At 48.2% G+C, this 12,909-nt stretch overlaps 4 protein-coding genes across 4 annotated transcripts; 2 read left to right on the forward strand and 2 right to left on the reverse strand.

The window, feature by feature from the left end:
- Positions 1 to 501: 501 nt before the first annotated feature.
- On the forward strand, positions 502 to 3,314 carry V8C40DRAFT_279077 (uncharacterized protein; the record flags this gene model as incomplete). The annotated part of the gene is made up of 3 exons (XM_083221160.1): positions 502 to 531; positions 593 to 2,467; positions 2,558 to 3,314. 3 exons carry the CDS (start codon positions 502 to 504, stop codon positions 3,149 to 3,151), a joined length of 2,499 nt encoding a protein of 832 aa, XP_083078786.1. The 3' UTR covers positions 3,152 to 3,314.
- A 732-nt stretch (positions 3,315 to 4,046) lies between these two features.
- On the forward strand, positions 4,047 to 4,678 carry V8C40DRAFT_260149 (uncharacterized protein; the record flags this gene model as incomplete). Its single annotated transcript, XM_083219102.1, has 2 exons — positions 4,047 to 4,191; positions 4,254 to 4,678. The coding sequence occupies 2 exons, from the start codon at positions 4,047 to 4,049 to the stop codon at positions 4,676 to 4,678; spliced, it is 570 nt and encodes a 189-aa protein (XP_083078787.1).
- A 6-nt stretch (positions 4,679 to 4,684) lies between these two features.
- V8C40DRAFT_229242 (uncharacterized protein) lies at positions 4,685 to 6,168 on the reverse strand. The gene is made up of 4 exons (XM_083212440.1): positions 5,999 to 6,168; positions 5,728 to 5,921; positions 5,273 to 5,666; positions 4,685 to 5,207 (listed from the first exon to the last, which is right to left on the reverse strand). Exons 2-4 carry the CDS (start codon positions 5,888 to 5,890, stop codon positions 4,910 to 4,912), a joined length of 855 nt encoding a protein of 284 aa, XP_083078788.1. The 5' UTR covers positions 5,891 to 5,921; positions 5,999 to 6,168; the 3' UTR covers positions 4,685 to 4,909.
- A 3,393-nt stretch (positions 6,169 to 9,561) lies between these two features.
- V8C40DRAFT_279083 (sulfotransferase family protein) lies at positions 9,562 to 10,780 on the reverse strand (the record flags this gene model as incomplete). Its single annotated transcript, XM_083221161.1, has 2 exons — positions 10,009 to 10,780; positions 9,562 to 9,949 (listed from the first exon to the last, which is right to left on the reverse strand). The coding sequence occupies exons 1-2, from the start codon at positions 10,476 to 10,478 to the stop codon at positions 9,562 to 9,564; spliced, it is 858 nt and encodes a 285-aa protein (XP_083078789.1). The 5' UTR covers positions 10,479 to 10,780.
- Positions 10,781 to 12,909: the final 2,129 nt, after the last annotated feature.

Here is a 12,909-nt window from a genome sequence, read left to right on the forward strand (position 1 = left end):
TGCCACTCCCACCCCCTTTTTACGACACAAAATATTTTGCACATCTACGCAGCAATTACGCTCATACAGCATTCATTTCGAAGCCCAAGATGGAAAAATACTGTTTAGATGAATTCTTTTATTGGTGTGTGTATTTTTCTCCAGTAGATGGGAGGAAAAAATCGGATGTGAGGTTTCTCAGTTAGAGTTCACTTTTACCTCGACATCGGACGAAACCCACTCAGAATACAGAAAATCTACTCACCCGCCACTCACTTTTGTCATGGCAACATGAATCCCTACGTTCACAAGGTTTTACTATTCAATTTGTCTTCTGCTTCTTCTGAATCTGTTTACTTTTCCCCAAAGCTTTGTTATCTTCTTCCTTAAGCATCTCCAAGCTTGATCGACAGCATACCAGCATACCAGTATTCCAATATTCCGGTATAACAGTATTCTTCCATCTTTTCTATCTTGCGTTGCAATTGAGCTCTAGAGAATCACATTTGCAACTCAACGACAATGGATCCTTCGCCCGATAAAAAGGGCTTGGTATGCTTCTGACCCCTTTCCCCGAGATCGTTGAAGATGCACATTGCTAACCGTATACCAGATCCAGCCGACAGGACAGACTCCTACTTCAACCGCCAATTTGCAACAGGGCGTAGCCAATCCGACTTTTGACCTCGGAGACCTTGGTAATTTACCAGGGATGAATCAGGTTGGCCTTGAGAACCATTTGCAGCTGCACGGGGCAAACCAGACTACTCCTCCAACGAGCGTTTTGCAGACGCCTGTACCGGGCCAGCCTTTTGCTCTGCCTGGCTATCAGAACCAGAATCTAATCAATAACAACACAATGAGCTTTTTGCCATCTTTTGGACCGATGCAGAGTCCGAGCCCGGCGAATCTTTTGCAGCCGTTTGGGATGAACCAGACTCTCAACAACACAGACTTCTTGCAGTCATCTGGGATGAATCAGACCTCTGCCCAGATGAACTTTATGCAATCGTCTGGAATGAATCAGACCTTTACCCAGACGAACCCAGCCCAGCTGTATGGGATGAATTGGGGTATGAACGCCATGGGATACCCGCAGCAATTCGAAATGAATCCAAATCTTGGTCCAATGGGACATCAGCAGCTTCAAATGAATCCAAACTTCGTTCCTGCTGGAATCCAAGCTGGACTTTCTGATGGTTCCACCGCTTTTGCCAGTGGTTCGCCGTCTGGTATCAACTTCTTTCCCGCTCCGCCGTCTACCGTTTCTCCGTCCCCGACGCAGTTCAACGTCAATCAGCTCATGAACCCTAGCATGGAGGGGACCACGAACCAGTGGATGAACACAAATGTGGCCATCAATCAGCAATTCAATCTTCCTGTTGCCAATGGGCTTAACAATTCGCCTATCGGCAGTGGCATGAGCATGAATACAGGCATGATGCCTTCTTCAGAGACACTTCTTCCTGTTCAAAACGGGCTTTCTGTTCAAAATGGGCTTTCTGTTCAAACTGGGCTTTCTGTTCAAAATGGGCTTCCTGTTCAGAACGGGCTTCCGAGTTTCACAAACATGGGCATGAACACGAATGTTCAAAACTTTCCTGCTTTCTCTGGCTTTCAAAACACGACGGCTAAAAATGGCATGAACACCAATGTGAACTTCCTTCAGCAAACACGTGGTGCTGCCATCACGGGTCTTCAAAACACATCTATTGGAAATGGCATCCCGCAACAGTCACAGGTGCAACTTCCTAAAGCCGCTGTTATCCAACATGCTTTAAACCGGGCCGCGACAACAAAGAAGCAGGTTTTGGGTCCTCAACATACAGGACCAACTCGGATCGTCAAGAAGACGCTCAATAGCAATACCGCGTCTAGCTTGGGTAACAGTCTCAACAGATATGATCTTATTCGCAGCATTACGCCCATGATGACAACCGCGGCTCCTCCCATCACGCCCGAGCTTAGGGCTGCTATGGAGGCTGCTCTCGCCAACGGCACCAAGGCTGCTGCTAAGACTGTTACTCCAAAGTCGTCCAATGGTTCACAGAACAGTGCTCAAAAAACTCAACAGCCAGGTGCGCAGAAAGGCAAACGGAAAGCTGAGACCAGTCAACATGCAACTCCACGGGCAGTCCGACGTTCAACTCAACAAGTACCTCAGCCGCCCGTCGAGATGCCGCTTCAGCAGCCAGCTCAACAAACGGCCCAGAAGGCAGTTGGAAAACCGGTTCAACAGGCAGCTCGAAAGCCAAGTCAACAGCAGGCGCAGAAGTCGCTTCAAAAGCCGGTAATTCCACTATCGGTTCAAGAGCCCGCTGGGGTCACGGCCCGAGACCCAGTTCAACAGCAGACTGGCCGACAACAAGTCGGAGAGAAAATTAAACAACAATACCAAGGGATGGTTCAGCAGCATGAGCGGCTAGTTCAAGAATCAGCCCTCCAGCAGCCAGTCCAGCAGCCAGTCCAGCAGCCAGTCCAGCAGCCAGTCCAGCAGCCAGTCCAGCAGCCAGTCCAGCAACAGGAGCAACCAATTCGAGAATCAATCGAACAGCCGACTCAGCAGACCGGAATCTAGGGGACCCCCCCTGCTATCGCTTCAGATGATCTGCTCATTCTTCTCTCCGACAAACACTGGGAATTCTGGCACCGATTAAACGTTTTCCAGCTCCGCGAGCTCGTAACGCTCACTGGTGCCGACGTACACATAAGTCAAGCCTGGAAGCGACGTTTGCTTTCTCGCATGGTTTCTAACGATCGTGTTCGCGTCTACGAGCTTGGTGGCTTTCTGTATGAAGTTCACATAGACCCTCGCGGTGGTTTCATAGCGAAAGCCATTGATGTGAGACAGTATGCCGGATTGCTGGATCTTGTTCGCCCCAAGTGCTGCAGTTCCCTGGATTGTGCCCAGGCTCTGGCTACGGCCAAGGCTCGGGCTGCGGCCAAGGCTCGGGCTGGGGGCAAGCAGTCTGAGTTTGACGATCTGGAGAAGGTTTCGGCCATGTCTGATAATGAGATTCGAAAGCTTGGTGGGATCGACTGGTGGGTTATTGCGGTCCTGGTGAAGGAACGGAATGAATTGGTCAAGGGTCTCATGGTCTGGACTGATGAATTGGCCAAGGGTCTCACGGCCTGGACCAAGGCAGAGGGTGAGGATGAGGCAAAGAAGTAAGGTAGATTAGAGAGACAGTTTAGATTTCCATGGATAGAAGCATGAGTAATGCTATCAATACAAGTAGCTAGTTGATTTCTTATTTTCTGTCTTCCAGTACCTGGGTGCAGTTACCATCTCCACGCTTTTCTTAAGCAGTATTGGCCACGACTGTTAGTTCTGGCATCTTGAGTTTCGGGCAACAATGGATTGAGTCGGGGATATAGTCAATGTACATGTGTATTGTCTGTTGCTATCCTTTACGCCGAAAATTTTTCTATGATCTTGTGATTATCAACTTTCATGGATTGCATTGCCAACATGAATGTCACTTTCCTAAGGCAACTTACGAGTAATCTATGTGAAGAGCTGGACATACACGAGCTGTCACATTTAACCACGCCACCTTGAGAACATCTACAGCGACAATCATCTTTCTCTCCCCGCAGATAAGACGAGATTCGGTCGTTTTCCGGCTGTACATCGTCTCCACTACATCACATACATCCATGGATAGCAATAACATCACCAGCGTCTGTACAAAGTATCAAAATGGCACAATGCATGAAACAAGCCTCGCCCACCGTTTTGATGTTACAGGCGGTGGATCACGCGTGGAGACGCCTGAGGGAACAACGTCACAGCGCATCTTGGGGCTGCCAGCGTGCAATTTAGCGGTAGCCTTTAGTGGGCCCCGCTGGATGGAAATGCCTCGCTCAAAGACTGAGGTTACATAATTCTGATGGCTGCCACCAATCCCGCACTTCGGATTTTTTTTTCTAAATCATCTACAGCTTCTTCAAGCAGGACATTGATCCCGTTATAATTCTTCCATTGTTCGATATAACCACTTGGTTCTCTTCCGATATCTGCTCATAGTAGCACAGAAAATACCAAGACAAACGTCAAAACAAGAATGGGCGCTTCGTCGTCAAAAGCAGCAGCTCGCGGAGCAGCTCGCAAATATCCCACCAGAGCTCCCGGAGCTGTGCCTCAAGCTACCACCACGAGGGCCAGACCTCAGCAGCCTGAGTCTCGCGGCGATGGATCAAAAGACGATGGTAACAAGACCAATGCTATCAATGCTTGAGTGTTACACCCATCCGGCTAACCAAATTACCAGCTGTTCGCGCCGACGCCACAGATCCCGATTTCGCCCCCGCCGACTTCTCTCGACGCCTTCACCAGATGGGCATCGTGCAGCCAAATCCCACGCTCTCAAACTCTTCAACGGTGAAATCAAATCTCTCACCGGAGTCGTTGGACGTACCCCCAGGACCGCTATTCCCACCGGCCAAGCGAAACACCACGCTGTCAGTGCTTGAAGCACGGCGCCGTCTGGAGCAGATAGCTGCTGAAGACCTTGAGAACATGGGCCGTGATGAAGGCCGACGCCGCCAGGCTGACATGAGGACCATCGTTGACGCAGTCCAACTACTGAACAATGGATGGCCCATTGCAGATGTCGAGAAAAGGCTGAGGCTCAGTCCCGGATTATTGGGCAAACTTGGACCTTCCGGTGTTTTGATACACATTCCTGCAAATTAAAGATGCGCCAAGTCGACGTTGCGATTGAGTTATTGAATTTTCTACCTATTCCCAACTCCAAACACGCACAAAGCAATTATGTATAAAAGAAACCTAGATATTACAGGAGATGCTCCTCTATCCCTCTCGATACGCTCGCCAGGTTACGCCATAGTCAAATGGTCAACCGATTTTATCTGCAATCATGCTTGGACGATATCAACGGATGATGATGGAAATTGATTTGGATGATTACCAGGCGGCGTGTCCACCGTCAATGCGAAGGTCGCTGCCTGTCATGAAGCTGCTGGCGTCGCTGAGGAGGAAGACGGCGGCACCGCGGTACTCCTTGGGGACGCTGAATCGCTGAAGCATGTTCTCCTTGGGCCACTGCTCTTTTCGCTCGGGATAGTCGTCAAACAGGTTCAGCAGCATCTGAGTCAGGATGTAGCCGGGAGAAAGAGTGTTGACACGAATGCCGTACGGGCCCCACTCGGCAGCCAAGCTTCGGGCCAGCTGGATAACACCGGCCTTGGAGGCGTTGTATGCTCTGTACGGCAGATTGGTCAGATTCCCGGAGCACCAAGGTTGAAAATCGGGGATCAGGGGACTTACGGGGCAAACATGCCACGGTTGGCAATGGTGCCGCTCATGCTAGCAATCATGCAGATGCTTCCGGGCTGCTTCAGCCGAACCATCTGGCGCGCGGCAGCTTGGGCGGTCATGAAGGCGCCCGAGACGTTGATGCTCATCATTCGGTCGACTTCATCAGGGGGATAATCGAGAGCCGGGGTCTCGTAGTTGATTCCGGCAGCGACAAGGCAGCCATCCAGGCGACCTCTCTCATCTGCAATGCCCTCAAAGATCTTGTTCAGCTCCGGCACGTTGCGAATATCGAGCTCGTGATAACTCAGGCTGGAGTTGAGCTCCTCCTTGGCACGCTTGGCAACGCGGGCGAACTCAGAATCGGGATCCGAAGTTGGATCGGGCAGTCTGTCAATGCAGTGTACTGAGATGGGCATCTTGTTTAGCACAATGCATTGTGGATTGGGGAGGCAAATGGAGCTTACCAACGGCACCTGCTTCAAGCAGCGCCTCGGCCTGGACAAGACCCAATCCTCTTCCACCACCACTAATAACAACGACCTTGTCTTTCATGCTGAACTCGGCCAGCAAGTGAGGCCGAGTGGTGGGCTCCAGAGGAGGAGACTGGAGGACAGGCGAGGAATGCATCTTTCGACGAGCAGCGGTAACTAACAAGGCGCTACTACGGTTAGAGGCTGAGATGGCGAGGTGCTGTCTGGCGAGCAGCCTGAGAGCGGGAGCGAAGCGAGACATTACTTTATGGGTGGCAGCGACAAGAATTGAAAACAAGGCTTGTATGCTCAATGGATGCTGAGTAGATACTCAATGGCCTTGGTTTTGGCTATGTGAAGCTAAGGAGCCAGACAAGCTTGTTGAGATGAGATGGAATGAGGGAAACTTGAAAGAGGACGCGGATGGGAATTGGGTTTTAAGCTCTACGAGGAGACAGGCACAGCTCAATGCAGCCGGACCAGCTGCGGGGAAGGCTTTCGTGGCGTGAGGGGGAATGGAGGTGACACTACGCCGAACTCACGATCAATACGCACATACAACATCACGACGACGGAAGAGTTGTGTGTGGCAAGCCGCAGGTCATCACGAGGGCATCAAAGCAGATTGGGGATGAGGTGGGGAGGGGAGTGCACAATTGGCTTGGGGAGTGGTGGTAGCAAGGGAACGGATGGGACCCGAGTACAACACAATCAATACCCAAGAAAAGATGAATCGAGAGGTTGAGAGCTCTGGAGGAGCTTGAGAGGCTGGGCCGGGGAGGACCTCCGGCTCCGGAAAGGGGGGTGGCAGAGAGGAGAAGAGGAAGCGAAGGCGTTGAATGGGAGGGGGCCATGGCAAGTCCCGTGGACAGAATTCAAATTGAAAGGCCCCTCCATTTGTTCCCAGGCTGGAAATGCGAAGCTGACATGATTGGAATTCACCCGGCAGAGGCATCTTTTTTGGAGAAGCAAGTTGCATGCAGTCTTGTTGCGGGCAGGTTGAGACTTGCGAGTGCCACCATGAGCTTCGGATTACCAGCGACGGTTAGCCGACTTTTTGAAAGGGTGGCGGCCCTGGCGCTTTTCCCGGGGTTGGATTGTGGAGGAGCCAGCCACTAACCTCCGCCCGAAGACGCCCCCGGAGACGCCACTTAAGATCCCCCACAGAGAGGGAGAGGAGCAGACCGAACGAGGTAGCCGATGCATCTACTATCTCTAAGGATGCAGGTACTTTCTCCGTAGTGCGTGTGTGGTGCTTTACTTTGGCGGCAGTCGCCTACTGAAGATATAATTGCAAGTGAAGAAAGGATCAGAAAAAGTGTGGATTGATGGAGGTAGATAGGCAGCAAGTATACTCGATCTGGGAAGCATCCTCTTATTTTTGATGTCAAATACGACAGTCCCATGACCTTGGAATAGGGTAAAGCTTGGCATGATTGGGCTTCCATTGATGGCAACGATCGTCTATGGGTCATATGCAGGACCTGAGTGTATTGTCGCTATTGAATCGAGATCAGATTCTCTGAATTGGATGAACTGGCAGTTCAAACCTATCATACCTAACTACCTTACCTAGATGAAGCCTCGATGTCTGTGATCCATTGAGATATCCTAGATAGCCCAGCCAATGAGCCGAGTCGAAGCACCGCGATATCGCTGCAGACGAGTTACACCACACACCCCCAAATCTCATAAAGAACCATGTCTGTCCTTGGTCACATTACTTGACTCCACGCAGGTATGCCCGGCACAGTCACCAAGGGGAGGGAGAGAGTGTTAATACAGACACACACTCCTTTCCAGCTCTTAGAAAGCAATATCCCGTCGGTAGCACACATCAATGCTCCGCAATCGGTAGCCTATCTACCCATAACAAGCGAGCATGGTAGAGATTATCAAGCCAAGCTTCCTGCAAGCTCAACACGAGCTGCACGACCCTTGAACCGTAAACAGTGGATCGCGGCTAGGCAAGCAGCTGTATTTCTCCGTTCTAGAACCGGATCTTCGGAGTTGGGCCTAAATAAAGAAGCAGCTTTCACGGCGAGGAACAGGAGAGGATGCATTGGGCTGTGTGAAAAAGTAAGAGTGAGAGGCTAGATGAGATGGCGCTTGATGGAGCCGCCGCTGACTGGGTTACCCGAATAGGCAATTTTCAGGGTCCACGATGGTGTCTTGGGTGTGGGAGGAGGAGAAGGAATGGGACGAAGCATGGAAGGAGGGTTTTCGTATGCAGAGAGATGGTCTAGAACTGCAGTAAGTTGACCGAATGGAATATTATTTTGTATTCATTTTTTATTTTAGCAATTGACCCGTGCAATGGCTTGTGGTCTCTGATTTTGCAAGGTGGTCGCTCTGTTGAACGGCAGATGCAAAAAGCTGAGATGGAGCAAGTGGCGCCGGCAGCTTTGAACAGGCTCGGGTGGACGACTTGGGCTAGCCTGGATTACATAACCTTGAGCCTCGAAAAATTGTTTGATTGCTTTTTGTGTTGAGGTCGATGCAGGTCGAATTGGAATTGCTCTTTACTCTCTCTCCTCATTTAACACTTTTCTCTGATCCCAAAGTCAATTGATCAGGTTATTCGCAAGCCACTAGAGGAAATCCATGCCAAGCCTGCAAACACAGTCGCGAAGGAGCTCAATGAAGTCAAAGTCCCATGCTTAATTCGAATCGAGCAGTGATTTTCGGCGCTTGCATCCTTGTTCAACACCTCCTTCAGCGCTTTCCCCGCATCGAGATGTGCTGATCCCCGATACATGATTTGCTCTCAATGATCAACGGTTGCGTTCGTCCACATCATTGCGATCATATTTTGTCCTTGGCTGCATCATAGATGTATGCGTGGAAAGGTTGGCGAGTTGGCCTGCAGTTTATTTTCCGTAGATCTAACTGGATGAAAAATTTGGACCAATCTTACGCAGCTACCGGTTAAAAGGGTAATGTGTGCATATTAACTAACACACCCAAAACACAACCTACGATGCTTCAAAATCTCGTCTCCTACAACGTCAAAAAACAGCAAAAAAGAAGATTCAACATACAACAGCCGGTGTTCGCTGATGGTCACCCACTCAACTACTAATCTGCCTCTCATTGGCTTGACTCTGGGGGAGCAGACGGGACCCCGTATTTTCCAATGGATATGGTCGTATGTGCTTAATCTCAGGGGTACTTGGCCTCAAATTGCCATGGAAGGCATCTATAAAAAACCGCAAAAAACATACAACAGCCGGTGTTCGCTAATGGTCACCCACTTAACTACTAATCTGCCGGTTAGAGGCTTGTCTATGGGGGAGCAGACGGGACCCCGAATTCTCCTCTACCTATGGTCGTATGTAATAGAAGTTGGACGTAATTTGCCTATATGCAAAAGATTCGCACAAATAATACTCGATTTCTTTTCCACTAGATTAATTTCTGATATCCTTATATATAAGTAAGTAATAAGTATCGGGCTAGAGTATAATACCCACGAAACATTTTTGCCGCATCATTTTACTTTATACTCTGTTGTCCCTTTTAATTCATTAGGACAAGAAACTCACCTAACTTATATTTATAAATTAAGTACATCTTTGTTGATTTGCGTGATGCGGGTAGCAAGCGCAAGATTATAGAGGTACTGAATTAACGACCAGATGAGTTAAATACACATTATATTTGTAACGTATCTAATATTATGATAAAACACAAAGGATTATCAATAAAGAAACGATTAAAGGACCTATTCACTCTCATCATCCGGGTAGCGCGTCCCTTTACCATGAAGGTAAATTAACTATTCAAACTCATCAAGTCATCCTCCTTCACGACCAGCAATTAAGTGGTTCATACTCGGTGACCAAAATTCTTCCAGAGCCACCAACCGCTGCCTGCCAAGCAAGTCCCTGCCGAGATGTAGTACAGCCAGATGGTGAGAGAGCGTTTTACCATGTTCAGAAATATTTGTTCAGCGTTTTCGGCATCATTAGCTTTGGGGAACGGTTCGTTTGGGATAGGGCAGTTGAGAATCTTGCATAATGGCGCCCATCCGTCCTCCAGTCGTACAATATGCAGTCGATCCTTGGGGACACTGTCAATTACTGATTGCATATGGCGTTCCATTGATTCTAAGTCGTTGTCAGTATACATTTCTTGTGTTTGAAAGAAAGCCAATGTTGCAGTGTTACCGGGATTTGGGATCTGGCCAGAGGTTGGATTGTAGGACTCTCGTTCCCTATAATATGTTAGTACTCTCAATACCTATATCTGTGAATACCTAGAACTCAGTCATACATCGCAGCCATGCCGTCGATTACGCCTATGCTCCATCTCCAGCCGGGAACCGGCCAGAATAGCATGGATAAAAATTTGGTCTGTGCATTACTCGCGACGGCCCCCATACTCTTCCACCAGGTTTTTGGATCTCTCTTTACATAAATCACCTGCGCATCGGGATACAGCTCGCATAATTCAGGCACGAAACTGAAAAAGGGAATGTCGCTTGTAACAACAAAACCTTCTGTAAGCTCTCTCAACAGTTGTAGCACGCGGGGTTTATCGTGTCGATACTTGTAGAGCTCGTAACATTTCCTGTTATACTCGTCTTCACGAGCTAGCCCATGAGATCCTCCATGGAGACCTTGGCCGTTGAGCAGCTTCTCACAAGCAAGGACGAGTGTGGTTGTGCCCGTTCGAGGATAGCCGGCGCCAATGACCTTGACTCTCTGGCTACGATCGACTGGCTTTGAACCATTGGCGCCCATTTTCGATGGCTCAGGTAATCAGAGCCTTGGAAGACTTGCAGTTAAAGATAGAGGCTATAATGATAATCAAGATGTGAGGGTCAAGATGCTTTGACACTTGGATCGCAGTTATATATAAGTATGAAGAGCAGTGGTAATTGACCACGATTGTGCGCTCTTGCCTACTCTTTAAATCAATGGAGCAGCACACCTCGCTTATGAGGCCCCCTAGGGGTAGATAGAAAACAGCGGTGCCATTCCCATACCAGTGTATTCATTTTACCGCAAGTCCGCTTAAACGTACAAGCAATGGAACTTCCCGCTATGATCTGACTGTATCAAGAAACACTATGAGTGACAAGATATCGGGCCATCGGCAACGCTTAACGACGAAGCGGTAAAATTTAGCGCCTTCTGTAAGAACTAGAAGTAGCGGAAAATCCACAAGCAGGTAAGCTTCCGATTTGCAGGTGCCTAAATGCCCAAAGAGGCATTTGCACAGAAAGAAAGAACCTATCACAAGAGTAGGTGAGGAACGCAATCCGTTTTGCTGACTGATGATTTCATTTCGCACACAATGCCTTGCTAAAAACAGAACACATGTAACACCAAAGAAGCTCTTGACGGGACCCCGAATTTTCCTCTACCTATGATCGTATATGCTAGATGAAGTTTACTCATTGCCTATATGCGAAAGATTCGCACAAGTAATACTCACAAGCAGGCTGAATAATCCCCTTTGACCTCATTGCCAACCTTTCTTTTTTTTCTTGTCTTGTGTAATTGATTGGTTTAGTACCTGTGGAACAAATGGAAAATATACAACCGTGCTGCAAACCTCATTACACTCACACGTATACGTGCAGTATATGTAACGATTTATCCATCAAAACACGCCGCCTTCTTCGGTTTTCCGAAATTACATGTATTCAGGGTAGGTTCTAGTTCGAGTAGGCAGAGACACCAATCAGCTTCAGAACTCTTATATGCCTTGAACGCGGGACTTTCCGCTAATCATTCGCATGTGGATTCTTCTCTCCATTTTCGGACTTTCTGATGACTCTCCACAGCGTGACCTCTGTGCTTCACTGTGATACATATAGATGAGTAATATCCTAGGTAATCCAAATTGAGCGGTTCAGCTTATACGTCAAAGGCATGGTATGAAAGACATGTCCTGGCATGGTATGAGGCTCTGCTGGACATTGAGGAGGATCCATCACAACTTCCTGGAACGGTAATAAGATGGATATTCCTACGTGGCATGCGCGGCGTGGCGGTGACTGGATGACACTGCATTAACCCCTAGCAACAAAGCCATATTAGGTATTTGAACGATACTATATCTACACATTCCCTACTGGCTGATTACTTGACAGACAGGGGTAGTTTTAAATTATACACAGTGGGTCTCAGTGACTAATTCCGATGTTGAAGATCTTTAACTAGGATGGCTGTGACGACTGAGATGAATAATAAAGTCCGGCGGCTGGATTAGATCTACCGCCACCGCTGCTACTATATTTAGCGTCAGACTGACAAGAGGTTGGTCTGAAGCTCTATCCAAGAGTAACGGAAAGGATTGTCTGAATTTATGCCCTGATGGTTGTTTTTGTACGATGAGAAAGTCCTTGTTATTACTGGAAGCCGGAAATGGCCTTAGAGGATAGGGAAGCTTTGATAGAAGGAATAAATGAGCAACTTGAAGGTTTGACGAGGCACCGGTGGGAGTTTACAGGTTGTATGCGGTGTCTACGAATCAAATAAAACCAGACCCGGACAGGAAGTAAATGAGAGAGAAGACTTCCCTGCCGAAAGCGTTTATTAAGAATCAGCCCACAGAAACTGAGTAGCCAGCTAATCAAGACAGGCTTCACAATACTCCTACTTCTAAGCATCCTTGGCCTTCTCTCAGCAGACTCTTCAGTCACTACCACCCTACCTGTCATTTTAAAATGGTCAGACTGTCTCTGTAAATCTAATAGCAGGGCCCCCCTGCCTTAGAGATTCAATTCTAAGACAACCTTAATGCACTCGCTATTTCCACTGCTGACCAATAGCTCATCTGTGCCTAGTAGGTATAGTTCGACTCTCATTGGGCAGAAAATTATGCTCTTGCTGTTAAACCAGTAGTTTAACCAAAGCTTAATTCGAGGCACATACCAGCCCTCCTGAGACAAAGATGCAAAGATCTCCCTAGGAGAGCATTCTTCTGTAGTCAGGATAATGATCTTGATTTTAGAGATGTCCCTGCATTTCTTCCCAACCTTCCTCAAATAGGAGAAATGCTTATTATGTAGGTCTGCGTGCACATTCAGATATTTTGGCATTTTATGTAGTAATAGTTATTTTTGTTGCCCGTAAACGGTATGTGTATAGGTTCCTTTTGTGGTCTTAGGGGTTCTTTTGTAAACTTCTTGTCAGCAGTGACTGAGGGGTTGGTAACTTTAAC

Source organism: Trichoderma camerunense (genome assembly GCF_050948025.1).
Source record: "Trichoderma camerunense strain CBS 138272 chromosome Unknown V8C40scaffold_1, whole genome shotgun sequence".
In the NCBI taxonomy this organism is placed as follows: Eukaryota; Fungi; Ascomycota; class Sordariomycetes; order Hypocreales; family Hypocreaceae; genus Trichoderma; species Trichoderma camerunense.

Coding starts and splice junctions, on each gene's coding strand:
- V8C40DRAFT_229242 (XM_083212440.1), bottom strand. CDS start 5,890: ATGCATTCCTCGCCTGTCCTCCAGTCTCCTCCTCTGGAGCCCACCACT. Junction 5,667..5,727: donor GCTTGAAGCAGGTGCCGTTG/GTAAGCTCCATT, acceptor TGCCCATCTCAG/TACACTGCATTGACAGACTG. Junction 5,208..5,272: donor AACCGTGGCATGTTTGCCCC/GTAAGTCCCCTG, acceptor TCTGCCGTACAG/AGCATACAACGCCTCCAAGG.